Source organism: Falco punctatus (assembly GCF_963210335.1).
Source record: "Falco punctatus genome assembly, chromosome: 2".
Taxonomy (NCBI): Eukaryota; Metazoa; Chordata; class Aves; order Falconiformes; family Falconidae; genus Falco; species Falco punctatus.
The window spans coordinates 57,641,013-57,668,271 of NC_137581.1; the positions used below are offsets into that span (position 1 = coordinate 57,641,013).

Sequence of the window (27,259 nt, forward strand, 5' to 3'; positions counted from 1 at the left end):
CAAAATGCAAAAACAAAGACTTTTGCTATTAGTCATTTCAAAAAGAAAGCAAAAAGTTAGTGTTGTAGTTCGACATTTTACTTATTTAGTAATTTCTTAATTTTCGTTTAAAGGCGATTGAACACCCTGTTCGCACAAATCAAATTCCTCGTCAGATTCCTGAGCAATCATTCTATACAAAGCCGTTACCTGGCATTATCATGGGAGGGATTCTACCTTTTGGATGTATCTTTATACAGTTGTTCTTTATTCTCAATAGTATTTGGTAAGTTAGCCATGATCTATTTGAATTTTCTCTGTCACAAAAGGTGGTAATTTCTTTGTGAAAGTTTTTCTTCAAGATGCTTTGACTGATTTTTTGGTGACGCCGTGTTACCAGAATACTGGTTCAATAAAAATTTAAATGTTAACACCTTTTTAATATTTTGTGGTTTAGAAGGGAGGTGGAACTAAATGATCTTTAAGGCCCCTTCCGACCCAAACTGTTCTATGATTCTATACTCGGTGCCTGTTTTGCTTGTTGAGGTGTGAAGAGAAGCGGCTGTGATATGCTTAGCAATTTACAGCTGACCTACAGTATTCAAATAGCTAGTTTTCTCATGCTATTCCTCTGACTTCATGTGGAAGTGGCTCTGAAACTGACATATGGCATATAACTTGGAAGTAATAAGTATAATAAAATTTATTTGAGTTTTTTGTTGTTGTTTTTGTTGTGCTAGAGAAGTGTAATTACTCCTGGGAGAAAAAAGAATCAAGAACAAATTTTGTGAAATCTTTGTAAAGGCACCAGAGAGTAATTCTTTTCAAAAATAAAGCACCAAAGGCCAGTCCAGTATAAGTGAATTCTGATGTGAGTGCATAGCACACTGACAAATTAATCTACTGTGAGGGATTTGTCTTCCTTCTGGCACAATTTAGTTACTGGATCTTGTTAAACTGTTTCTGAACCTTGAATAGGTTTCTCTACCCAATGTAGACAGCTACAGCATTTGACATCTCTTGTTAATTTGCAGCTCTGCCCCTTTGATTGAAATGTGAGGTGAAATCCAAGTTCTGCTGAAGTCAGTGGAAGAGGTCACGCTGACTTCACTGGAACTGTATTTTCACTCATTATGTCTAGTCAGTTCTTTCCCTAAAATCCCAACCAGTAGCTTTCTTTGGGCTTGCTTTTCTCACTGTTTTCAGGCTGAGCTGCCAAGGCTCCTGTTCTTTAGTTAGAAAATAAATAAGTCAATTTTATGGCTGCACAACTGGCAGTACTTCAATAGGAAGAGGAATACTTAAGGTGAAGGTGATATTACTGTATATGAAGAAATAATATTAGCACGGTGTCTATTTTAATTTTTATGGCTTTTTAAACTCCCTTTATAGGTCTCACCAGATGTATTACATGTTTGGCTTCCTGTTTCTGGTATTCATTATTTTGGTTATTACATGTTCTGAGGCTACAATATTGCTTTGCTACTTCCATCTATGTGCAGAGGTAATAAATACTCTTCAGTATTCGTACTTGATATTGTTTTAAGAATGTTTCCAAAAATGTTTAAGGCTTTTATAATTTAAAATAAGTATTGCAGAATTCAACGTAAACACTGTTACTAAACGAGATGTACTAAAACCATGTCTTTAAAAAGTGAAGCTGGCTACTTCTGGCAAAACTTGGAACAACTATTAAAACACTGCACTGAGTACTGCTAAGTCAGATATGTCATCTTTAGATTCTAACACCCTGTTTTCTGAAGATGCTAAACTAATTCATTAACTTTGTTCAATCAAACTGCATTTTGGCCATGCCCAACCTTGGAGGGGAGGGGATCTCTGTGGTTGGCAATAGTAGGTCTGGCTTATTTGGGGTTTTAGATTTTTGCCTATTTGATATTGATCTTTTGATTTTTTTATCTCTGACTGCAAATGGTGTAGTTAAAGCAGTATTGATTATATGTAGTTATTTTTCCTGTAGATAAAAAATAAAAACTCACTTTTGGATAAAGTAACAATAGAAAAAGTAGCTCTGCATTCAGTAATAGGGTCAGTGTGTTAGAGGTGTATGGAATATTACTCATACTTTTTTTTTTCCCCCCTCCACCCCTTCTAGGACTATCACTGGCAGTGGCGTTCATTTCTCACTAGTGGTTTCACTGCAGTTTATTTCCTAATATATGCAATACATTATTTTTTTTCTAAACTGCAAATCACAGGAACAGCTAGTACCATTTTATATTTTGGTTATACCATGATCATGGTTTTGATCTTCTTCCTTTTCACAGGTAAGTGTATTGAAGCTTGATTTTAAATTTTGAGTCTACCTTTAGCTTTGCATTGTAGAATTCTTGGAAAAACTTATCTTGATATACAGGATTATAAATTTAAATATGTCTTTGATTGTTTTGGTTTTTTTTTTCCCCAGGTAGTTGTGTAGCATTTTGCAACTCTAATCACAAATTTTACTGAAAGAGATTAAGTGAGGATGAGGCAGAACTACAGCTAATTTGGGGTGTGGCCTATAATTAGTTCTTCAATTATGACACCTTTAAACATCATAAATGCTTCTCCAGATTTCTTTCCTGTTAGTCATGTGACCAACTCAGTTTTTTAGATTAGTTGTCTTTGGAGAAATGCACTTCAAATCACACACAATCAAGTATAAAGTTACAGTGTCAATTCAGGAAAAAATTGCAGCTTTTGTGGAATATGAGGAAGGAAGAGAGAGGAATAAAAGTTGACAGAGAGGGCTGTTGTTTTTTTTTTTCATTTGCTCTCTTCTGGAATGTCTTTATTCTCCAGTTGCATTGAAGTAGCACGGGAAGCAGAATTTCTTAACCATTTTTTGATGCAGTCTTGTCAGCACCTTATCATCTTTATTGTGAGCTTTTGGAAAAGCACCCATCGTAGGTGCTGTGTTTCAATTTCCTCTTCATTAAGTGAGATGAGGCCACAAGAATCTTCCTTTGTCATCTTCAGCACTAAGAAGGAATCTTCAGACACTTATCCTTTGTTTAGGGTAAAAGAATGACAATGAAAATGGAAGAAGTCTCCTTTCAAACTTATGCAAGAGGGCAGAAATCACCAACTCCTCAAAAATTTTAAAAAATTATAAATTCTGTTCCAGCAGAATGTAATCTGTCTTTGTGGACTTTATCCTACAGAGCAATAGTTTTGAAACTCTTTTGAATAGATCAGTGCTTTAAATAATTTCAAGTTCCACATTTATGAAGAAGCTTAATGATTCCTAAGGCTTTGATACGTATTTGTGTCAACAGCTGTACAGGCTGTATTTTGAGGCCTCCTAGAATACAAATGGCTTGTCATCAAAGCTTTTAATACAGATCTCACTATAACTATAAGTAGAATTTTCATTTCCACTTAAAGTAGGAGCACAAAAAAAAAATCTAGTGGGAAAAGAACTGACATTTGAGAATGGTGTTCATTTTAAGTGTAACTGAATATTAATTTCAAAGACATTGCCACTTCAGCTTAGGAAATACTGAAGCTGTTTGTGCACCATGACTGAATGCAGATGACGAACAGGAGCAAGAGCCTGCAAGGAGTTTCATGGGTCATTGCCTAATAAAAGGAGGGAATGGAACTTAAGTAAATTACATGATCTCTTTGAAAAGTGATCAAGCTGTGTTCCAAAAGTGGTTAGTTTTATCTTCCATCCTTCTTTTTAAGTCAGTCTAATGTGTTTTGGCATTGCTTGCAGATAGTTTGTAATTTACACATCATCTCTACTTTCTATTTTGTGTACTGGTTAGCAAGTCATTCTGAATGCGTAGATTAGTGATTCTGCCTCCCTTTCACCCTGCCTTTCTCTTAACCTTTATTTCTGATCTGGGTTTGCTAATACTCTCACTGAACTAAAGAATTTAAGAATGCATGGTTGTTCAACTAGAAATGAATGTGTGCTGCTGCATGTAGATCAGTTTTAAATGCGATGCAAACTTACAGAATAACGTGAAAAAGTAAATAGGCCTTACATAAGTGTAAGGTCAATTAATTTAGTTTCGCTAGCTTTTGCAACAGATACTCAGCATGTCCACCTTTCATAGTAAACAGTTTTGGCCAAAACCAGAATTGTTTACCCTGTCTCTTTTGTTCAGTCTCTTTACTTTGGATGCATGCAGTAATTCTGGAGCGCACACATTCAAGAAAAAGGGGATTTAAGTAAACTTTCTATATTGAGACATGGCTTAGGTGCAGAAAGGCAGCTAAGGTACCCATATAATTTCATTTTTTGCCCTTATTTTTTCAAGTCAGCCATGCCACGTGACATTGTCTAAAGGCATTAAGATGTGTCCAGTGCATCCCCCTTCTCCTTTGCTCACACGTTCACTTTCAGCTGACCAATTGGCTGTGCAGTGCCTGCCTGCAAATTTGGGGGGTCCTTTTCAGGGTAGGTTCACAAGCATGCAAAGAAGAGGTGGTTTATTGTCAGATCACTTCAGATATTTTCCATGGTAGTCATTTGTATGTAATTGGGACAGTGGAGGTATGAGCTATGCTATGCAACTTGAACTGAGCTTTCAGAGTTTGTACGCTTTGGTTTTTTCAGTTTGTATATTGAATTTAGGTGAGAATACGTGTGAAGTTAACCAAACAGAACTTTGAAACATCATATTTTAACATTTTTTTTTATTTACTTCACACAAGATTCAGTGGAAATTATCCTTTAGTTTGAGGAAATATTCCTGTTTCTTAAGATTTAAGAATAATTTTATCCATTTAGGTTGATATGCATTCAAAGGCAGTGTGTTCAGTTCTCTTAAGATTTACTGAAGTGCTTTGAGGTAAGGTTTTACTGAAAAGGTTAGAGGCAGGGTAAAGGGACAGGCAGTTCTTCTCCAGTTTCTTAAATGAAAAAGCATATTAGCTATTTAGCAAAAACTGCTCCTAAAGGCAACTGACTTCCTGTGTCAGGATGATAAAGAAGCTAAAAAGAAAAAATTGTAATTGTTGTATCAAAACTATGCTGCTGCTGCTTACTCATCTGTTAAAAATCGTCAGGATCAGGAAGCGTTTTGACGGTGCCCTGCTGCTATGTCAGTGTAACACATGCTTCAGGCACTTGCATCCATACTGCATTCCAGGTCATTGATCAGACTCAGCAGGCAAAATACCGGGAGCTACATGACAAATCTTTGATTCACAGCTGGGACCACAACTACGTATCATAGTAAATGAGTCAGTTAAACATCAGTAGTTTAGTAAGCGTGAAGGGAAAAAAAACCCAAAAAACCGCACAAAATTACCATGATATCATTCATGGTTCCTTCCAAGCTTGTATAATGAATGAATTAGCACACAACTTTTGTGGTGCCTCTTACCAGATCAAAAATAAAGGCCATTTTTTTTCTTTAAAGAACTTACTTGTCTATTGCATAAGTTTAGGCTTTGATTTTTAAAAGAGGTACTCGGGCAAAAATCCGATAATCTTCAGGGCTTTTTTTCCTGTCCTAGTTTTTGTGGGAAGTGAACATTCCTGTAACAGGTGTTCTGAGATGCTGTTTGGTCCATTATCATTCTGATCGAGGCTGTATTTTGAAGTAATCCAGTTAAATTAACAAAGCCCAGCTATATTAACTACTTTGCATTCAAAATAATATTTTTTTAAAAACTTTTGTTGAAGTTTCACAAAGAGAAGGCATGAAGCTATTTTTGTTCAGCTGTAAGGATTGTTATCAGGGAAACAGGCTTTGTCCTTAAATTTCAGTTCAAGTTTGCTTATACCTTTTGACTGCCTGAAGTATTTCAGAAGTGTTTATTTTTAAGGTATGTAACACATTTTCAATAGGAAGTACAAGTGGTGTAGTAACTACACTATGGTTTGAAATGTGTGTTAGCTTGATTTTTGCAGAAATAAAGGGTAGTGCTCTAATTTCCCAAGACCTTAAAGTATAACTAATACATGGAAATTCCGTTTGATGCTGTCAATCTAATTGGTTTGTTAAATAACAATATTCTGACCAGCTGAGCAGGTCAGGTAAAGTGTGTATGACTAGTCACTGATAAGGGTGAAATGGAACAATGTGAAGGAGTTGGATTGGGGAATAATGAAGCAAAAAAGAAAAATACCTTGGAAGGGAAATAATACAGAAACATCTTAAAATTCCATGTGATCAGCTCAATGATTATGAAAATAATAAGATGCTTTATATAGTAGTTGATATATATAAAGACCATAAAGACCAGGTACTGTCTGTATCTTTCCGTTATCTGGTCTGATGGATGAAGACTAAAGATAGCAGATTGCATATATGTATGTATGTATGTCATGATTTATGAACTACAGATAGAAATCAGTGTTTCCTGTGTCAGTTTCCCTAACATGTAACATTCTTTTTTTTTTTTTTTTTTTCTTTCAGGGACAATTGGGTTCTTTGCATGCTTTTGGTTTGTAACCAAAATATACAGTGTGGTGAAAGTTGACTGAAGAAACCAATGTAAAGAATTAACACAGAAGAGGTTTAATCTTCAATAACGTAACTTAAAGACCTGGTCTAGTTGATGAACTTGAGCTTTATCAGAAGTATTGGCTTCCTATTCTTTGAGAATGATACTGAATATGCATCTACTTTTTCCACTAACACGTTTGTATTGTGACTTAACAACCTGTTTTCATTCAGATCTTAATGAATATCAGAGTTACGGTATTTATGCATTTGTAAATACAACTATAAAAAGAAATTTTAAATTCTAATGGCAGAAGTGGTGGTATTACACAACTTATTGATACTTCTGATCAAAGTACAACTGTAAATAGATTTTTCTAGCTTGGTAGGTGGGACGAATTATTTTTCTTTGAGGGAAATGAGAACTTTTTATTATGCTGACTTTGAAGGATGACTCTTAAGAAGTGTTGCTTTTAGTTTGGATGTGATTTTTATTTTTTACTGGTGTTATGTCCATAAATATTCTGATTTCCGTGACTTCATTAGTTTCAGTGTTCTTGGCCTTTAAACTATGTGCCTCTGAGTCCTTGAATTTATAAATTCATAATCTAATAAATATTGTAAAAATGTCTTCAGTGGCTTATTACATACTATAAGTTCAAAAAATATGTAAATACAATTCTGTTGAAGACAGATGCTTAAAGATTGCATAGAGTATTTTATGGCATTTTCTATGGTTCAATGTATATTGACACACCCTTAGATCTACAAGAAATGTTATTTGTGCTACATGGCTATAACACAAAAATGTGATTGTGGCGCATGAGAATTAAATTATACACACATTTAACAAAACCACTCTGCAGCATTAATCCAGTCATTAACCCAGATATGCTTTCAGAGATGGCTATGGAATTGTCAGTATGTTGAGAAGATCTTACAATGCATGAGTCAGCATTCTCTGCTGATCTTGCTTTTAGATCTTGATGATGCGTATTCTATGTGGCAACTATTGCTGCTTGTACCTAATGTAGGTTAAAAAATAAAAGAAAATTAGTATTTTTGCCTTATTTTAAGAGACTAATGTTGATTTTGGATGACTAGCATTAAACCTATATTTGCTTTTTTTTAAAAATGGAGTATTTTGATCATTTCTTGTCTGGTAATTTTAGACTCATAACACAATTCAGCTTTTGGCCTGTTTTCACAAGTCTGATAAAATTTTATTTAAACTTAATGTACCAATTGCCACTCATAAGGTTGGGGGGTTTTATTCTTAGCAGTTTACTTTTCTAAAAGACCTTGACCTGATGATGCTTGAATATGGAATCCAATAAAAATATCTTTGGTTAAGGTAACTTGTCATTATTAACCTCCTAAAAGTTGGCACGCAAAAAGACTTCAGGTGACATTTCCCCAGTTGCTGTGCTCCACAACCCCTCCCAGAAGAACCACACCACTCTCACGCTCTGCCTGTCCCCCACCACAGCTCTGTTCAGATGTTGTGGACAGGTTTGTTCTTGTGCCCCTCCCCACATGCAGTCATTAGGAAGTGCTGATTTTAGATAAATCTTCCATGTTTTAAGTTCAAAACAGGAAAAGGGCGAGTATAGGAAGCGTTTGCTCTTTACTAATGTAGTGAGCTGTAGTGTGACTCTATTTAAATTTTAGAAAGTATAAAATTGAATGTTTTTAATATCCCTGGTTTTGTGATCACCTCCAGTATGTATAGTCAATGCTTAAAATCAACAGTAGTTATTGCACAAATGGCAATGCTTAGTTTGAGAAACATAAATCAGTTTTCTGTTATTGAAATAGGACTATAATTAGGTGCTCATGAATTTCAGTGTAGTGATCTGAAAACAGATTTTTGTGATGTATTTGCAACTGCTGTTTAAAAATCAGATTAATAGAAGTGAGATCTATCTACTGTGGTATGTATATGAGTGTATTTCCCGTTTTTCTTCCTACAGACTAGTTGACGAGTCATGGCAGCTTCTCAAGTACGTTATTTTTCACCTTTAAAGGGAGTTTGTGAAGTGTGTCATTATCTTCTGGAATTGAAACCTACTGCATACAGTTTTTCAAGCAGCCTTGTACCTTGCCTTGTAATAATTGCAGCTGTTTTGGAATTGAGGTTTCAGTGTGCAGTACTTGAGACAATCCGGAAAGTTTAATACATCACAGACTTTACAGAATAGCTATTCTAAAGTGGTCCCCTGCCTTGAAATCTATTATTGCCTCAGGTAGTTTCAAGTTTTTCTAGCATTTAGGCTTCTGGTGTATGTTAGGGCATCCAGATGTTCTGTTGTGTACCCTGTCTTTTCTTCAGATCTCTTGGGAGGCCTGAGTTTTTGTCTGAACTTTAAAAATACTGGCCTCGTCCAAAATCTTTCTATACTGCCAGATATTTTCTTAAAAAGCACTTATTGCATGGATATCTGAGAAAATGTAAATTAGTAGGAGGGTTAAAGAGGTAGGAACAAATTGTTAAGCTGCATGAAGGTAGGCCAAATTTAAACAAAATATAACGCTTGAGACCAGTGTCAGTTTTTTGGTAGCTGGCAGATAATTTGAAAACCGTTCTTCAGAGTCTGAAAAAAGTGACCATCACTGCCAAATGTAGTCTGAAAGTAATCCGCAGTCCAAATCGTGGTTTGAAAACACAGTATGGGAGTTAGTGGTTTGGTTTGGTTTTCTTTAAGAAAGAAGAAATAAAAAAGCAGCTTTATGGCAAGTTGTATCTCATGGCAAGCTACCTGGTCCATCCATCTTTAGCCTGGTAGCTGCACTTCTTACTCACATGCTTAGCTGTGTTTGAACAGCCGTAAGAGTCATTAAATTTTTGCTGTCGTACTGATTGTGTGTGCCCTTAGCTGCTTTGCTGGAGTCTTGCAGCCATATCACAAGTATTAGTTGACTGTGAGGTAGTCATGGCCAGCACTTCATGGGGTTTGTGTCATTTTCAGGTAAAAGGCAGTGAGGGGTGACTGCACTACTGACCTCACCACATTCCTAATCTCCTGCTTGCTGCTTACCTTTCTGCCATTTTGCAGTTTTGCAAACATGTTTCAACCCTCATGAGTGCAAAGAACAGCCATTACCCTACCTGGCTCTTGCAAACAGCACAATCCTTTTTGGAAACTCGGCTACCAGGACTGTGTGTGGTTACGGCATCTGGGTATGATGCAGGTGTAGTACCAAGCACAGAGGTGTAGACAGCATTGTGGAAGCCGTAGCTGTATTCCCATGTTTTTGTAATGCCACTACTGTCCCTTTGGGGCTTGAGACAGAGTGATGGTATCACACAGAGGTCCATCGATATTTGTGGGTAGAGGAGAAAGCCTGTCCTCTGGGTGGTGGTGAGCTGTCTTGTTGTTGGATGCTGAGGTAGAAGGACGGTAACTAAAGTTTCTCTGCAATTGCCTGAAAAATGCTTTATGTGGGTACTTCAGTCCTGTCGTGGGTGGTACCTGTATTTTCTTCAGGAAAGGTTAAGTCTGGAAGAAAGTGAGGAAGAGAGGGCAGAAAAGGATGGCATTCAGGCAGGTGCCTGAGATGCTGCCACAGTTACACTGATCTGAATAACCGGTTTGAAGGGACAGGAAGCACACAAGTCCTGTTTGAACTGATGTACAAATCAAATAAAAAATGTGAAATGTGGATGAGAAACATCACTTTATTAGTACCAGTAAAGGCAAAAATACCATTCTCTAAGTTAAGAAAAGTAGGCTGGAAACATCTGCACTTAAGGGGAGGTAGGGGAGGAGTGAGAGACCTTGAAGGGGAAAGGGTTTGGTGCATCTGACTTCAGTCAGTAAGTGGAGTGTGAAATTATGGCCAGGTGTTTCTGGAAAGCTTTGTGGGACTGCTGGGGAGGGGTTGCTGCAGCCAAACCTGACTACGCTAGCAGGGCACAAGTCAAAACTACGGTTGCTGGGTGAATTACTGTAACTCGGCCGATAGAGATCTTGAGGTTCACAGGTAAGGAATGAGTTGCATGTAATCTTGTACCGGAAGTATGGTAAAACCTTAACAGTTGGTAGAAGTTTTTGTATTTGTTGGTTGATAAAACATTGTCCTGAACATCACAGAACCGTAGAACAGTCCAACGTTTTTTTTTCTTTTTTTCTTTTCCTTTCTCCTTGAATGTTACTGCAGTTTTGGGTTTAATTTTCCTGCTCCAGGAAGGACTTCAATAAGCTTAGCTGGTGCAGGACGCATATGACCATGACTTTGTGCCATGAAGTTACATGCCATCCTCTTTCTCTGCCTTACTAGTCCAGACAACAGCTTCATTTCTGGGGACAGCTGTAGCTGCAGGAGCACCTCACACTTAAATATTTTCTTAAAGGAAAGATTACTTCTGTAGAGATGTTCTCATCTTCTCCCAGATATATTGTTTCCTACAATTCACCTCTAATTTCATTTTTTATTCTTAGTATCCCACTGTTTCTCCTTATGCCAGACAGTTAATAGCCATTTACTTATTCATGTATCTCCATAAATCTGACTCCTGAAATACTTCTGTTACCTCATATATTGGCTTTGGGTACACGTGCATACACAAGTGCATGACACTTCAGCACAGATCTTCAGGGACTACTGAGGGTCTTAATTTATCGGCTGATTACTGTACAGCTGTCATCCTGCACTTTTGTCTTACTTGAAACATCTGGAACTCACTGTTGATGAGATGAGAGTACTTAACTACTTGTCAATCAGATATACCAGAAGATTGCAAATGAAACCTGTCACGTTTGGGTGATGGCACACTTGCTGCTTCACAGGATTCTAGCACTTTCAATGAAAATGCAGTATAAATTCTTCCGTTCCTCAGAGGTATTTTAGCATCACCTGCTGGCCACAGCACATATGAACTTGCAAGTGCAGGAGCAGAGTTAAGGGCATGATAGGAAGGTTTTACCGGAGTTCTCTACGGGAGAGGCTTATTGTTAACGTTTTATCTTTAAAATAGGGATGATCGTTTCAAAGTTGCTGGAAGTAGGCAGCCAAAACTCAAGGCAAAGAACAGTAAACATAATTATACAACTAATTTACCAGTGAAGATGCTAAAAACATGTCTCCTGCATCTAGCTAGTATGGGCACATGGCTAGCAGGGGTCCTTTAGAATGAACTATATTTCAGCTAGACAGCCTTGCTTTATAAGGATTAATTGTCCTTAATCAGGTACCCACTCTGATACCTTCAAACAGTTTTTCTAAGTTCACCAAAAAAAGGCGTGCTTCACAGGGGGCCTCACAGAGTGTCCTGAAAGGCTGGCCAGCCTGGGCAGTGAGACTGGCCAAAGGCCATGTCCCAGCTTCGTGTCTTCAGTGGTGCCAAGGCCTCCTGTCTGAACAGTTCAGCACAACTTCAGCTGTTTTGCTACTGCTGGTGCAGGATTTACTCCGGCTTGTGTGGTTTTGGAGGGATGGGTGGGGGTGGGGGGTGTTTCGTTGGTTGTTGGGTTTAGTGGTGGGGTTTTCCTTTCCACTGATCATATCAAGTCAAGAAGATGGTAGATTTAATTTTCTTTCTATTTGGGGGACATTATTAAGGTAGTGAAAACCTTCTTCCTCATATATTTCCCGACTTTCCACAACATATCTTTCGATTTGCTCACAATTACCTATTCAGTTAAGGTATGTAAAATCACACAATAAACTGACTCAGCTCTGGCTGCGCGAGGGAGAAGCAGCACGTGACGCCCTGCCAGCCGGGCGGTGCACGTGCACGGTCTGGCCCCCACTCGCCCTCGGCGTTGCTGAAGACGACGAAGCTTCTCATTTGCTGGAGGTGGGTAAAGGCAGGTGGGCCACATTCTGCTCCTGCCTCCAGCCTGCAGTAGGAATGAGTCGCTCTGGGATATTTCCGAGGAAGTCAGTGGGCCGGCAGGGAGGCCCGTTCTCTCCCTTTGTGGCCCGAGGACACAAGAAGCAGCAGGGTTGTGACATTTCTTCTCTCGCCTTGCTTAGGAGCTACAGAATGGAGCAATCGGAGGGTCAGATCTCTTTCCTACTTTTTTCTGCAGGTTCTCACAAGGAGTCCTAGCACTCTTCCCCTGGAAACTGCTCGTCTCTGCCCATTGCAGCAAAGCTAGCAAGACAGCTGAGAAGACACGGGTGTTTCGTTCTGTCACCCTTTTCCTGCTGTCTCCCGGCCATAGTGACAGCAACAGAGCTAAATTACACAATTATGCATGTTCTCCTGCTGCATGATGTCAGATCAGTGCAGCCCGGAGGCAGGTGAAGGACAAGGCAAAGGGAAGCAGCGGGTGGCCTTGAATTTACTGTTCGTCCCAGAAAGCAGGGTGACCATAGTAACTCTGGACATAAATTGCAGAGAGGAAGACAGAGGCTTCCTTGCCTTCGAGAAAGACAATATCCAGACCCAGGGGGGCAGAACCCAAACAAATAATTGATTAATGTACCAGAAAAATGCCAGTTTATTAAACCTCAGTCTTTTCTGTCAGCCAGTTACCAGTTTCAAGCGGGGGTTTTTGCTGGAAGAGCCGTCTTAGATCCAGAACAGAATTTCTGAAGAAAGCAAGACAGGCAGACAAATTTAGGCAGATCAGGAACATGACTCTAAATCCCCAGAGATTTTCTTGACCAGTGAATTATTTTAGGGTTAATATGTCTTATCTTTCTGTCTTTCGAAACGGCTTTACTGACAGAGGTTTGTGAAGACTGTTGCTGCACCGAACGGGACAGAACTTGCCATCTCAATTGTTTTGGACAGGACACTCTCTCCTGTCCCACTCATCCCTGCCACTTCAGAGGATCGCTGGTAAAATAACCCGAGCAAGCCGTCTGCCATGTCATTTGATGCAGAAATACACCTCTGCGTGCTGTAAGGGCAGTCCCAGTGCACAATGTCCCAACAAATACCCAGCAGGAGCCCCTAGGGACAGAGACAGTCTGATGGGCCATCCCTGTGCAGGGCAGGGAAGGGAAAACTGCAGCCTTGGACTCCTAATGAAAATGCTGCCAAAGAAAAAAGGGGATAAATAGGAAACAGAAATTGCATGGAAAATGTTATCAAGTTCTAGGGCTGCAAATAGATGATGGCAAAGACAAATACTCTCTCTTGCACTTTTAATAACTTTGAATCTTACAGCCTGAGCAAATATAGAGACAGCTGCAACACACTTCTAGTTCATACACCATGTATAGCAGAAATCCATCTAAGTCAGGGCTAGTCACACCAGAAGAAGTTAATGGAAGAACAAATAAATATGCTTTTAGAAGGTTTACAGGAATCAATAAAAGAGCTCTATTTACTGCAGTTAAGCTCCAAAGGAAAACCTGACTGGAATGAAAGGGAAAAGGAAGTGGGATAATTTGAAAATTTAAGATGATATAAAGTATAAGTTCTATTAAAATAATTTTGCTGGTGCGTAGAATTAATTGAATTTTTTGTTAGGTTTTGGTAAATCCATTGCGAAGGAACTGGGCGTTTTCAGAAAGTCATGATGCAAGAGTTGATGTTAGTTTGCTTTTGTTAACAGGACTGAGTACACAAAGAAAAGGAAAAGTGCTGTCATAACCCAGTTGTGCAAAACCACTGTCCAGTTGGGGGCACAGTGTTACACAGCTCTCTTGCCCCCATGGGTTACAGATTCCTGAAGACAGTAAAAATCCCGAGACCATCTCCTCAGCCCCACCAAGCTCTGCCCTTCTGTGAGGCTGCAATCTGGTAATGTTTCAGACTTCCAGGACCTTTTTGGTCTTCTCTCTCTTTCAGTTCCTCCTCAAGTGCCATGACAGCAAAATTCCTGCTCCCAACATCCCCACTAGCACCGCACGCGCATCCCACACTTCACTGTTCCCTGAAACTCTCAACCTCCACCACACCAGGCTTGATGCTCCTACCAGGTGCCATGTGTAGAAACACCATTTTTATTCCGGGGCTGAACTAATACTTGCCAAGTACCCAAGGCCAACAGATCCCAAACGGCGCCTGTGGCAGGTGTTGGCCGTAGCTCTCCTGCAACAGCCGGCAGGAACGCAGTGTGCCATGTTCCATGCCCATGGAACATGGACATGTTCCAGCCCTCCACATTTATTTGCGTGGGTGCAAATGCTTATTTCTTCCTTTTATTTTTTAATACAGCTTCAAGGCAGTAGCTGCGTATTAACAAGTGGAGGCATAGGAAGAAGCAGGTGTTTCCCACCATGTCTTGCCAGCTGCGGCAATATCCACAGCAGGGATAAAAAAGATTGTGTAGGGCTAACAAATTAGAGAGTAATAATTATAACCCACCCCTTTTGTTACAACTTTAGGCAATTTGTTCCATCATTTCTCTGCCTGCCCTGAGAGCAGTTTTAGGGGGTTTTTGTTGGTTTTCTTCCCCTCCCTGTTAGCTGTTGCTCAGTCACGGAAACTCCCAGAGACGCTTGCCAAAATTTTGGTTAGAACCTGCAGGTCAGTGTTAATTATTAACACCTAATGGTCTTTGGGAAGTACTGTGGAAGTCTGTAGTAAAGGATCATGGATTGGTGTCATGCAATTGGTAACATTACCAATTAAATTTCAAAAATCTGGCATTTTTGAGGGGCCAGATTTATTCCTGCAGATGAACACTGTCAAGATTTTTACATGTGGAAGGGGGACTGAATTCATACTGTGGTCACCAAGTGTAGCAGTCTCATTTTCAACTATTCTGTTAAAAACTGAGCAACTAAAGGCTACTCCTAAATATTCCAGTGCCACAATGGGTAATCAGGCCAACCATTGTTATCTGGGAGATATACAGGTGGCTGTCACAGTAGCTGTCACTCACAGCTGCACTAAGTATAAATCACAGCATTAAAATTACAAACAGAAGAGGAAAGCTGATCTGCAGAAGGATTATCCTGGGTCCCATCCATACTGAAAACACCACATGACCTTCTTCATGAAATGGTAGTCAAAGAAAATCACTTGGTCGCATAGCAGTGCACGTTCCCCTGGTGCAACTGTGGAAGGCAGCCTCTTCTCAAAAATACTCCTGCTAGAGATTTTTCTTGTACACTTAGCACACAGATTTCTCTTGGAAGATTATTTCAGTATTTCTGAAGATGATGATCTTTTTTTTGAAGACTGTGTGCTTCCACTGTGGATGACAATGGTTTTCTGTTTGGTATATGGTGTACATCTACTGGCCAAAACGATTTGTAATTTTTACTTTCAGTTTAACTTAGGTTTAATTGTCTCGATTTAAGCCTCTTGTGCTAACACTAAGCTGCTTTTGTTTTTACTTTGGATCCAATAATTTTAATGTTTCCTCCATATGGCAGTGGGTTTTTGAATGAAAAAACAAAGTCTGAGATGGAGTTATTTGAATGGTTTGAAATTAGAAAAGTGAAACTAAAAATACAAATAGAAAATACCAGGCTAATACGACATATATGTAGGGAATTCCTGCATGATAAAAACTTATTCAGAAATTGGACAAAATTTTTCACATTTTATGTTCAGCCCTTCTGTATGTGCAGTGGATTTACTGCACCTTCAGCAGCAGCTGGATAAGCAGCACAGCTACTCTGGGGTGAATCTCAGAGAATAACAGTACTGAAATACATTTCAGTGATTCTAAACAATGACTTACACATCCTTGTCAAAAGTATTTTTGTCAAGCATAATTGGCCTGTGGGCTTATTCTGTGAGTGTGATGTACTTTGTTACGCAAATTTCCTTTATAGTCCGTTGGATTATTAGCACAGGGACAAATACAGGTCTGCCAATCCAGTTGTTTAGTCCAATAGGTATATTGGTAAATATTCTCCCTTTGAGAACATTTAACCATTTGTTAAATTGGTAAAACCAGTGTTGCTTTACATAAAGTCTGAAATCTGGGTCCTCTTCCAGTTGTGGCTGTGTCCTGTGAGGCCAGGCTGGGGGGCTTCACTCCCAAAGGTGGTACATCAGAGACTCTGTTCCCATTAGCAGGCTGAGTTGTTCATGAGATGACCCTAAAGTCATTTCATTTCAAATATGCTAGGTTGGCCAGGACCTCCTACTTAAACCAGCTGATTTCAACTAAAGACCTTTGGAAGCAATTGTATGATCCTTTCTCTCAGGTCACCAGGCATTTCAGGAGGTCCTGCAGATAGCAGTAGGAAATTTATCACCACAACTGATGCAAATCCAACTGAAACAGTTTCTACATGCTTTAATTAAAGCACAATTATTTTTTTTTTCCCCTGGAAAGAAGATGTGAGATATGGGAGGTGGCTAGGTGGCCTGTTTCTGCATCTGCTAGCATTCATCTATTTGCATTTAAGTTGTAGGTCACTCTCCATGGCTAGAGTCTGCAATGGGAAGTTCTCCAGTCCTTGGCTGATCCCAAAGTAGCCTGAATTGTTAAAGAACAAATTTCCTGCTGTGTGATAGCCATATGGTGATCTCTGTGAAACAATTGATGGATCCAGTCTAGTTGATGGCAGAAAATGTTTACATGTCGTTTAAACTGTTGCGACAACCACTACTTCTCATGCCACATCGGTCGCAAAACTGAAGGTTAAACAGAAAGCGTATTTCCAATATACTCCTGTAGCGTCAGTCGCTGTGAAGCTACCGAGATGTGGGGGCTGTGTGTACTTGTTGGCCATGATAAATGTGGATGACAAAGTCAGCAGATGCTTCGGTTCAGGATCTGGGACTGGCACTAAATTTACATTCACCTTGTGCACACGGAGTCTTCAGAGAGCTCCCATCTTGATTCTGCTGTGGCCTGTGGCACTGAGTAGACACGAGTCAGTGAGGGGGCTACCTGGTATTTTTACCTCTCCAGCCCAATGAAACAAACACAAAAACCCCCCAATTCTAATGAATGCAAAGAGGGGAAAGGAAAATTAAGTCTTTAAAATCCTAGCCAAGACAGAACATGGCATGCAGAGCATTTCTGTGCCTTTGCAAGGGATTGCAAGTTCTCCCAGGGGCCAGAGCCCACTTGAGCACCTGTGAGGGGCCTGAGGGAATTCTGTTGTTAGTGTGAATGGTCTATGCTTAAGGAGCGGGGTGTAAAGTAATTATGTCCCACTATTCATCTGATGAAGATTCTCTGTTTCTGGATGGATTGCAAGGGTACCCAGGTTATTTGAGGAAAGCAAAATCATTTCACTTGATGTTTCACGCATCAAAAACATTCACAGAATCTTATCACACTTGCCAAATCCTTTTGTTCTCCTTATGAAAATGAGAAAATTACCTCAAGTGATGTGAGACATTAGACTTTGGATGTTTAATGACCTTTGGAAAACTATTTTATTTTGAGATACACTGCTTTCTGACATGACGGAAAGCAGTAGCATCTGAATGATGTTTCAGTCTCCATAAACAGAATAATATATTCAGAGTACGTACTGTATTCAGATTATATATTTTTACCCTCTTGATCTTGGCAAATTTACTGGTTGAGAAAATCTTACTGGAATCAGTGAAAGCTCTGTTTTCTGGTTTTCTTTTTCTACTTTTTCTCCTTTTGGCATTAAAGGGTAACGTACTACATACAGTCTTTTGTATAAGGACTTCAGAAATGTTAAAAAATGACAGAAAGTCTGTTAAAATGGTAGGTAGGCAGGCTAGATTTAACTTCTCTAAGACTTCTTCAAATGCTTCTTTCATTTATTATTATAGTGGAGCATAACTTCTGAAGCTAGCAGCAATCTAATCCAAATTGGTAGTACCACAAGGCTAAGTTATAAAAGACTTTTTAACTAAGAAATAAAAGCTAAGTTGTACAAACGTTTAGGATTAGATAAAAATTGGACACTCTTTAAATGTTGCCTCACAGAGAGCTGTACAGGGAAATTGATTTATCAAAGCTCACCAGCTTTTTTCTAGGTATTTTCTCCTCTAGTTTCCTGATGCCAATTCCCCAGTTGTTTGGCCACAAGTGCTCTTTCGGAGCTGCGCTTGAAAGGCTGGCAAAGGTCCTTCTTTTCTTTCACATTGATTCAGGTGATACTTTTTAGAATACGAAGGTTTCCCAGTCCCTGCTGCCCCACCCTAGGCAAGAGCATCATTGCCTACAAGTGCAGTAATCTTCCCTACGTGCAACTCGGGTTTGCTCCCAAAGCAATGCCTTTCTGGATGCCTTATGCTGACTTCATTTGCTGTGCCCTTCTGTGTGGGGTTTCATAAGCTTCTTATAGACCACAGCATCATATGTCCAGGGGTTGTACAGATGTAGGAATGGACCTGAAAACTAACAGATACAATAAGCTGATGGATAGTCCATGGAAATCTCCAGCACAGGCACACTTGCAGGAGTTTAATTTGCTTGATATGGAAGTGTCTGAACCTTCATTCAGAAATACCCACTCTTCTGTAAAGTGCAATAGAGCCTGGACTAGCAACAACAGGATTTAAAAAACAACAACAACAACATAAACAACAACAACAACAAAACAACAAACAACCTAAACCTGGGATCAGAAACAATTTCTAAAACATGACTTGCAGTATAACTGAAATTTGATACAAACATGTTCCACCTTGGAAAAAAATGGCTCTGTCCTACTTACCTTTTAGTAAATATCACACGATTTCTATACACAATTTTTTTCTTTTCATGTTGGCATTTTGCAACTGAAATTTTACTTTGCCTACTACTTCGCTTGAAAACAAGTGTCAACCACAGTTCAGCTCCCCATTATACAAAGTGAGCTTTAAAGACAAGGATCTGTGGCAGGCACACAAACAAACCCAAGGGTCTCTGCCTTTTAAACAAGCCCATTTCCCTCCCCCTTCCAGCCAGTAAACAGCTTCTGGCTGCAGATTTGGTCCTTTTTATAGAAGAGGTTTTTAAGATGCCAGCTGACCTGTCCAGCAGCCTGGTAATCCTCCAATCATCTGCTCGCCATGCTCATGTGGAGATGTCACCGAAAAGGCTTGTTGACAACCTTCTGTTGCATTAAAGATAAGTGTAAAACTGCCACTATCTCACCCAGTTCAACTTTACCACACGGTTGAATAAAACTTCCTCTTCTGACAAATTCAGAAAGACTGTTGGCAGAAGAAAATTGTATGGAAAAAATACTTCTGGTTTCCAGTTCGCTTTGGTTTAGATTAAATTGATGCTGAACTGTGTAACAGCTTGTGAACCCTTTTAAAAAAAAATATTTGACAAGTTTTTATTTTGGAAGTCTGAATGTCCTTTCCATGAACGTTCTCATACAATGCATTTTAAATCATCTAAGTACCTTATTTTATATTACTATGAAGATACAACATTTAAATTACTAACAGATTTATGTCAGTTATTCAGTTTTTACTTTTTCACACAGTGATGAGTTTATTCTCAGGTCTTAACAAGAACTCATGTGGCAAAAAGGCAGTAATTTAGTGATCAAATACAAACTGCAATATTTCAAGCATCTGTGAATCCTTCAATCAATTTTTGCATTGAGTAATAAATACTAATCTCAGCTAAACTGTTTTATTACATATATACCATGCTCTGATCCCAAACAACTCCTTAATCCACTATTTTAATAATAGTCTATGGATTAAGGGATCTATATTGTATACTGACACAACGTATTGAGTTCAGATTCTATAGATGAACATTTCTGTGATCCATTTTAATGGCATACAAGCCATCATAGTATTATGGTGTCAACAGCCTGCAGATTATCTACTGGCTTTCAAACCATCCTGCAGCAATGAGTTTAATGAACCTCCATAAAGGTGAACATACTATCAAATGTGTGGGGAGAGAGGACTTTGAAACAAAAGCACAGAGTATTTAAATACCAACAAGCATTTATATATAATCAGCTATAAGAAATACAGAATGTTTCGAGTTTTGAAATCTTTCAAAATAACAATGTTAAGAAGGGCAATCCACTTTCTTGGCCCCCTCCTCATCTACATGTCCATCACACTTTTCTCCCAGCATCCTCATTTCCCTCTCACACCTTGACAGCATTTCATGCAGGAATTTCATTATGATGGATTTTACTTTTTCTAAAATAAATTTGCTCCAAATAGCTCCACGTCTGTTATATTCCTGCTTCTGAGCTATAGCATTGCCTGCCTCTTGTTAAGTGAAATGGATGGCACGCTAGCAGCAGAAGCTCTCCACCACCACGTAAGGCAGTGAAGTGTCCTGACCACCCACCTTCACCTGGCACCCACACTGAATGTTTAAAGTTATTTTTCCCAATCTCTGCCTGCAGTCAGGCAAAGGAGATGCGCTCCTGCAGACAGCAGTTCAGGCAGGAGTCATTGTCACTCTGAGGTGCCCTCTTCTTGTATGTGGAAGGTGTTGAGTGGGGTGAGCCCCGGCAGGCTGGAGTCAGTGCCCATACACAGCACCACATCCCCTGGGAGCAGCATGGGCACCCTTGCAGGCCCTGCTCTGGGGAGAGACCTGGGACCCCGTCTCCTCAGTGGCCAAGCTGGCACATTAGGAAGCCCAAGGTAACACATGTAGGGGAGAGCATCTTAACCATTCCTGTGCATCATTCACCCCTAAGTGACTGGCTAACACTCAGGAAACAGCCCCACTTCAGTCCGGTGAAAAATCTGCTCAATGTATAGTACCAGATGAAACGTGGGGATGTATAAGGAATGAAGAAGAAAACCAATACTGAAGCCACACCACTTTTTGTAAGAGATCACCTGCTCCCACCTGGAGGACTGGCAAGCACATCTCACCACATCAAACCCTCTTACAAACTCTGTTTTCCAGTTGTTTCCCCTTTTTTTTCCCCCTCTAATTGCTTCCAGCCAGTGTATAGAGCACATAGGGTGTGTGCTCCTTCCCAGCATGAAAATATTTTGACTTTTCTGAATTCCAGTGATTCCACACAGTCACTTTTCAGTAATTTTATCCCAAAGTTGCACAGTACATAACAACATCCGAACCGGATGGAAACAAATTCACTGTAATGTCCTCCTGATGTCTGAAAACAGGCCTCCCATTCTTGATACCACTTATCGAGCATTTTCTTTGATTTATGGCTGGACCTGCTCCTGTAGTTTCTGCTCCCTGCAGCTTCACCTCAGCTACCGGTCCTTCATTTTTTTCCAGATGTTTCTCCCTTTTTTGACTTTCTTGTTCCATCCGTTGGTGATGCTCACCAACAGCTCATCTGGGCAAGGGGAAGGGTTTGATTTCAAAGGCGGAGAACTCGACTTGGACAAGCAACCTCAAAGAGCATCTCTGGCAAGGAAGCTGAGGACAGGCAAGGGGTATTTACATTTCCTGAGGAGCTTCCTGTGATCTGGGGAGGATTCACACGCATAAGGCTGCGTATTTCCCCTGGTTCGATAAGATGGCAGTAGCAGGTGCTCTGCCCTCCCCAGGAGGAGGAAGCAGCTGCCGGAGCTGGGCTTTTGAGGTCGATGAGAGAGGGAAGCTGGGGTGCTTCAGGCCCTACAAGACTGCAGAGAGAGCTTTTCTTGACAAAATGATCCTGTCTCAATATACCAGGGCAATTTGATCCATTTTCACCAAAAGCCACTTTCCATCACACTAAATGCATAGGCCCCAGACGATGTAAATCCATATATGGATTTGTGGTGGATTAAAATACTATGCACTGCTGGAATATGACACACACTGCAATTCTGTTAAACATAATGGTGCAATGAACAGACATTGGAAAATTAATTTTTCACCCATGCAAGCTATTCAGTGTTTGCTGGCTTATTTCTAGTCTTACATCAGTACAGCTTTGGGGGAGGTTCCTCAAGGTTTTCTTGTTCCTAGAGAGCAGGTTCTTCCTTAGGCTGTCCTCCTATGGGAGGAACAAAATTGTCCCAGCAGTTCCCCAGGACCAGCTACATCCCTGCACGTAGGCACACTGTTGACTCTGTGCGGAGCAGTGGGCCAGAACAGTTCTCCCAGGAGATGGGCACATCCATGACGGCCAGGACCTGTGGGCAACATTAGGCGGAGCAAATGTGGCCTGGGTGCCTGCTCCACCGGTGAGCCAGGTGCTACCATGCACCTCAGCCTCAGCAGTAGTGGAAGACAGGGGTCCTACCTGGCATGGGAATACAGAGTCCAGCTCAGCTTTCCAGATCACCAGTAAGAAATACAAGGTCTCAGGCAAGGAGGCTGGCGGTACCATGGGCCCCATTCAGTGGCCTGCCCATAGATGTCCAGTGCCACCTGAGATGCTCTTAGTGCGTCTTGAACAGATGCTGGGGCTCAAGAAGTGTCTGAGTTCTGTGGCATATCTGCTGCCTGGTGCAGATGTCTCACATGGGACTTAAGGGGTTATATTTGTGTGGAACAAGCTCTCCGTGGACGTCAATCACACTTTGTGTGAAGTCCAGGCATTATTTATGGTAGCCTGGACCCAAGGAAGAGTTTGTTGTCTTGGCATGTGTCTACACAACCAGTAGGTCCAAAACAGTAGAGTGGTTTCAAAGTGAAATCCACCACTGCACTTATTGTGCCCTGGGTTGGCTCTTAAAGCATCTGTGAAGTTCAGGAACTGGATGTCTTTTGAAGGAAACTGAGCCAGAAGCTGTGCTCCAGTGCCTGCTGGGGACACCGGTGTCCAGTGTCTAGGACAGGGTTGAGCTGCACCATCATGAGGTCTCCTAACACAGATGTGCCAACGGGACATCTTGCACCATCAGGAACTTCCAGAGCACTCTGAAATATGGGGCAAGTGTCCTGCCCTATTAGCCTTCTGACTGCACAAAGTCCTCAGTGATTCATGACTCCCATGGACCTTCCTTCTGGCTCAAAATCCTTTTTCCACCTTTCCTTGCCCTTCCTTAGCCACCTGTATTCTTACCACCCTTACTATTGTCTCCTTAATCCACTGTCCAGGCCAAGTCAACCCTGTCACTCTTCCAGAAAAGCCAGTGAATCCTGACCCAGATCCCTTAGGAGATGTCACTGTGGGTCACTGCTGCGAGGCCAAAGGCAGTTTCTCGATGGCCAGGTGATCCATGGTGGTACTGTGGAGGTGCTAACCTCCTGGCTGCTACTGGGTCCAGGAGGGACCCTTAAACCAAAGGTGGCAAAGCCAAGACACCTGCAAGAGTCAGGACACCAGCTGGGTTAACGGGCAAAAGGTGGCCTGGCAGGCGTGCTCCCAGTGCAGGAGCTTGAAGATACCTTCTGACATCAGTGTCCCACCAGCCGCAGGGATGGCCATGTGGCAGTGTCTAAAGGGTAACATGTCCTCCCACCCTGCAGGAGACCCAGAGAGGGACACCGGCACCACAGCCTGCAAAGAGGGCCTCGGTGTGCCCTGCGGAAGGGGCTGGGGGTGCAGGGGTGTGCTCTGTGCTTGGAGGGTTGGCAAAAGCAGGAGCCAGAAGGGGTGAGAGGCCTTGGAGAGCCAGCGTCATCGTCGTCGGTGTGGGCAGAGCTCCACTGGCACGCATGGCATGAGGCAGGCAGGAGGCCAGCAAGGGCTTCCTGGGGTGCTTGCAGTGGGGAGCAGAGTTTTAACACCTTCCCTCTGTGCCTTTGTTCTGCAAGCCTGGAAACACAAACGCAGGTTGTAGGGGAGACCAAACACCACGCATTGCTAGCAGCCAGCGTCTGAATAAGGGACTGACAATGCCCCTTCTTTTTCTCTGTGCCATTAAGCTAGAGCTGGCAAGTACGGGATACAGATGTGTAGCTTAAGGAAATGCCGTGAGCTGTTTGGTGGCACAGGAGGCACTGCAGGAGCGGGCTCCCACTAGGCAATGGGTGCACTTGGAGCCAGGAGGCAGCTGAGACTCACAACTCCTGCACTTGGCCAGGTGGAAGACCAGGCCCAAAGCAGTATGCGCACCGCAGAGGCACTTCAACACCGCTGGTCAGCAAAAATGAGTGCCTGTCAGAAAGAGGCATGGAAATCTCAGCAAGATTGGTGCCAACAGTTATTTATTTCCCATTTTTGCATAATGAGCTCAGGAGAAGGACATTGCTTTGTGTTCACAATACCAAGAGGAAGGCATTCCATTCCTTAGCTGTTACGACGCTCATTTCTCTCTTAACAATCAAAGTAAATGAGTGTCAAGAGGACACTGATGTGCCACAGCTTCAGGCAGCAATGCAGGTCTTTTTTCTACTCAGACTCCACACAGACCAATAAAAGATTATTTTTATCACCATGGCTCATTAATAATTCTACAGTAGTTCTGTTCTACACTGCTCCTTTTTCCTTTTTCTTGTGCAAAAATACCTGTTTTAGCCACTAATCATATCATTGAGAAATAACCAAAGAAACAGAAAATGAGCGCAGAGCACTGACAAGCATGTCTTCTTCCAGAATATTTGGTTTACTCCTTCATAGCGACGTTATGCTTTCAACACCTCAGAAGCTACTAGACCACCATTACAAAAAAGGCATTTGAAATGTAACAATTGAAAAAGATAGCGTACATAAAATGTACGTTGGAGCACTGTGGTTGCTGTGATGCTTTCCTGGAATAAGAGAAGGAAGACTGGTAGGCATTTATTTTTTTTTAGACTATTTTGCCTAGTCCATAAAAAATGCTAAATGATTGTCAACAGTGCAGTCATTCAATCTTTGTAATCTGTTTTCTCTCTGAGAAGTTTCAGGATTGCTTTCTCCAGTTAATTTCTGTGTGTAGTTATCACACATTCAGGTGAAACATTTGTGCAGATGAGGTCTTGCAAGGAGACAAAATAACCAGTAGCACTGACAAAAGTATCATAATACTGACTACCAGGCCCAACTGAGCTCAGCAACCCTTTTCTCCACATACTCCTCATGTACATATGGCTCCAAGGGTCTTAGCCCCAAAGACACTGATGCTGTAAGACTCACATGCTCATAAGTACCTGGGTGCCTAACTCTTGAGAACGTCGATGGGAGTTAGGCCCATAAATACCTTCTGAACATCCTGGAAAATGTTTTATTGGTGTAATGTAATTAATGGAAAACACAGCATTTTTAAAAGGCTTCCAGTTTTAAAAGGGCGAGAGAGACGAACAGTATCTTTCCCAGAATACAGAAGGGAAAAGACAGTAACGAGATTTAATTGGCGTCCCTGTGTTCCCTCGATCATTTGCAAGTTGAAGCGGCATATAACATTTGGAAATGAGCAGGCCAGGCTGCCCCAGGCTTTTTGACACTGGTTCATGCAAAACATACACTCAGCTACTAGTGCTGAAAAAATGTTTCTTTGTTATCACCTTATGTCAGATGCAAGTGGTATCACCCACGACTAACATGCAAGATTACAGAGGGGAGGGAAATTGAGTGCAGGTCACTTTCATGCTTCAACACAGCTTATATTCAAAGCAGTGTATTTCATTTTGCTAGTAGGGGAAACTCATACTGGCTGACACCACTTCCCCAGTAAAGTGATGTTAAGCCAAAGCAGAAAATTTCTACGCAGCCCTCTACAAAGCAAAGCAAATTGTGTGTCAGGGAAAGAACAAAGTTACATGGCAAAGTTACAAAGAACAAAGTCAGCAAGTGAGAGAATAAAAAAACTCTTCTGTGAGGACCTGAGCTTGACCTACATAGATATGAGCTTGGACCTTCCAAGGAGTTGGGGCGCTGGTTTGGGGTGTTGTTTCATTATCCTTCTGCTGGTTTTGGGAAAACTGTTGAAACTGAGTATCTTGGGGATCTCTGTCTTCTGACCAGACTTGGTCCAGAATGAGCAACACATTCAGCAGTTGTAGGATGGTAGGAATGGGAGATGATGGGACAGATAGGTGGCATGATCCAAGCTCCCATCCTTAGGAACCCTGGCAGAAAAATCCACACTATTGGAGGAGCTTGCTGGGATTACGCTTTGTGGCCACTCCAGCACATCTGAGCGGCATGACAAGGAAAAATAGATTCTCAGTCTAGCTGTGGACTGATGGAAAACAGATCAGCAAGAATCCCTGCTCCGTTTTTAGGACCCTTTCCTTCTCAGTTTCATTTCCTTCCTGCCCCCTCCCCTGCTACTTCACACCTTACCCTTGGTCTTAGCTCTTTACCCTCTGCATGAATGAGCTATTTCCACTCGTGACAGTTACTTCCAAACAGAGATGTGTAGAGCAGAAGCATCGCTGCCAGAACTGACCCCTGCAGTGGAGCCACCTCTGCCGAAGAGCCCGGTTGTAGCAGCGGGCCTGCCTCAGCGCTCGGGTTCTGTCAGCGTTTCCCCATGTTCGTGCTGAACCCAGCAGCCCCACCACAAACACCCCCACCGCATAAGTGCTGCTACTCCAAGGGCTATGCCAGCACCCGGCTAGCTGAAGCGGTTACCCCAGCGGCTGTTCCTGCACAGCCACCGCTGCCTGGGAAGGAGAACGGAGGGCGCTGGCGGGAGTGCCGGGCGGCGGTGCCGCTCACACCCCTCTCACACACACCACCCCGGGCGGGCTTCAGGCGGCCGAGGCAGGTGCGAGCCCGCCTCCCCCTCAGGCTCTCTGGCTCCAGGGGCCTGGCGGGGCGGGGGAGCGCGGCCTGCCCGAGGGCGGCGGCCTGCCCTGGAGCAGCGGGGAGAGGGGGCAGGGAGCCGCCACCCGGAGCCGCCACCCGGAGCCGCGGAAGCAGCCCGCAGGCCCGGGTCGGCCGCCAGTAGCGACTCAGGCCCGACAACCGGCGGCGGCCGGTAACGCGAGACACGCCCCGCCCTCGTGGTGACGTGCGGCTCCTTTCCCGCCCCGCGGCGCCCGGCCGGCCCCGGCACGTGGGGGGCGTGACGAGGGGCACGCCTCCTCCCCTTCCTACCAATCAGCTCCGCGGGAAGGCGTGGCGCCGCGGTGGGGGGTGCCGCAGCCCCAGCCAATGGGGCGGGACAGGGCGGGGCCGAGACGGGGATGATGGCGGCGGCGGCGGCGTGGGTCTGCTGGCGGGCTGGGCTGCGCCTGCGGAGGCGGAGACTGTGAGTGACGCGAGCGGCGGGCGCGGGGGGCGGGATCAGCGGACCCCCGGCACCGCCC

The 27,259-nt window shown here is 42.2% G+C and overlaps 2 protein-coding genes across 6 annotated transcripts in view; both read left to right on the top strand.

Moving 5' to 3' along the window:
* Positions 1 to 7,020, top strand: part of TM9SF2 (transmembrane 9 superfamily member 2) — a 30,731-nt gene extending 23,711 nt beyond the window's left edge. The window contains exons 14-17 of the mRNA XM_080376277.1: positions 114 to 265; positions 1,372 to 1,483; positions 2,096 to 2,267; positions 6,363 to 7,020. Of these exons, the coding sequence (XP_080232403.1) occupies positions 114 to 265; positions 1,372 to 1,483; positions 2,096 to 2,267; positions 6,363 to 6,430 (504 nt within the window). The 3' untranslated portion in view covers positions 6,431 to 7,020. The remainder of the gene's footprint in view (positions 1 to 113; positions 266 to 1,371; positions 1,484 to 2,095; positions 2,268 to 6,362) is intronic.
* A 141-nt stretch (positions 7,021 to 7,161) lies between these two features.
* CLYBL (citramalyl-CoA lyase) overlaps positions 7,162 to 27,259 on the top strand; it is a 194,883-nt gene continuing 174,785 nt past the window's right edge. For all 5 annotated transcript variants that reach the window (XM_080376283.1, XM_080376284.1, XM_080376285.1 and 2 more), the window contains exon 1: positions 7,162 to 27,201. In XM_080376283.1, the coding sequence (XP_080232409.1) occupies positions 27,137 to 27,201 (65 nt within the window). In that variant the 5' untranslated portion in view covers positions 7,162 to 27,136. The remainder of the gene's footprint in view (positions 27,202 to 27,259) is intronic.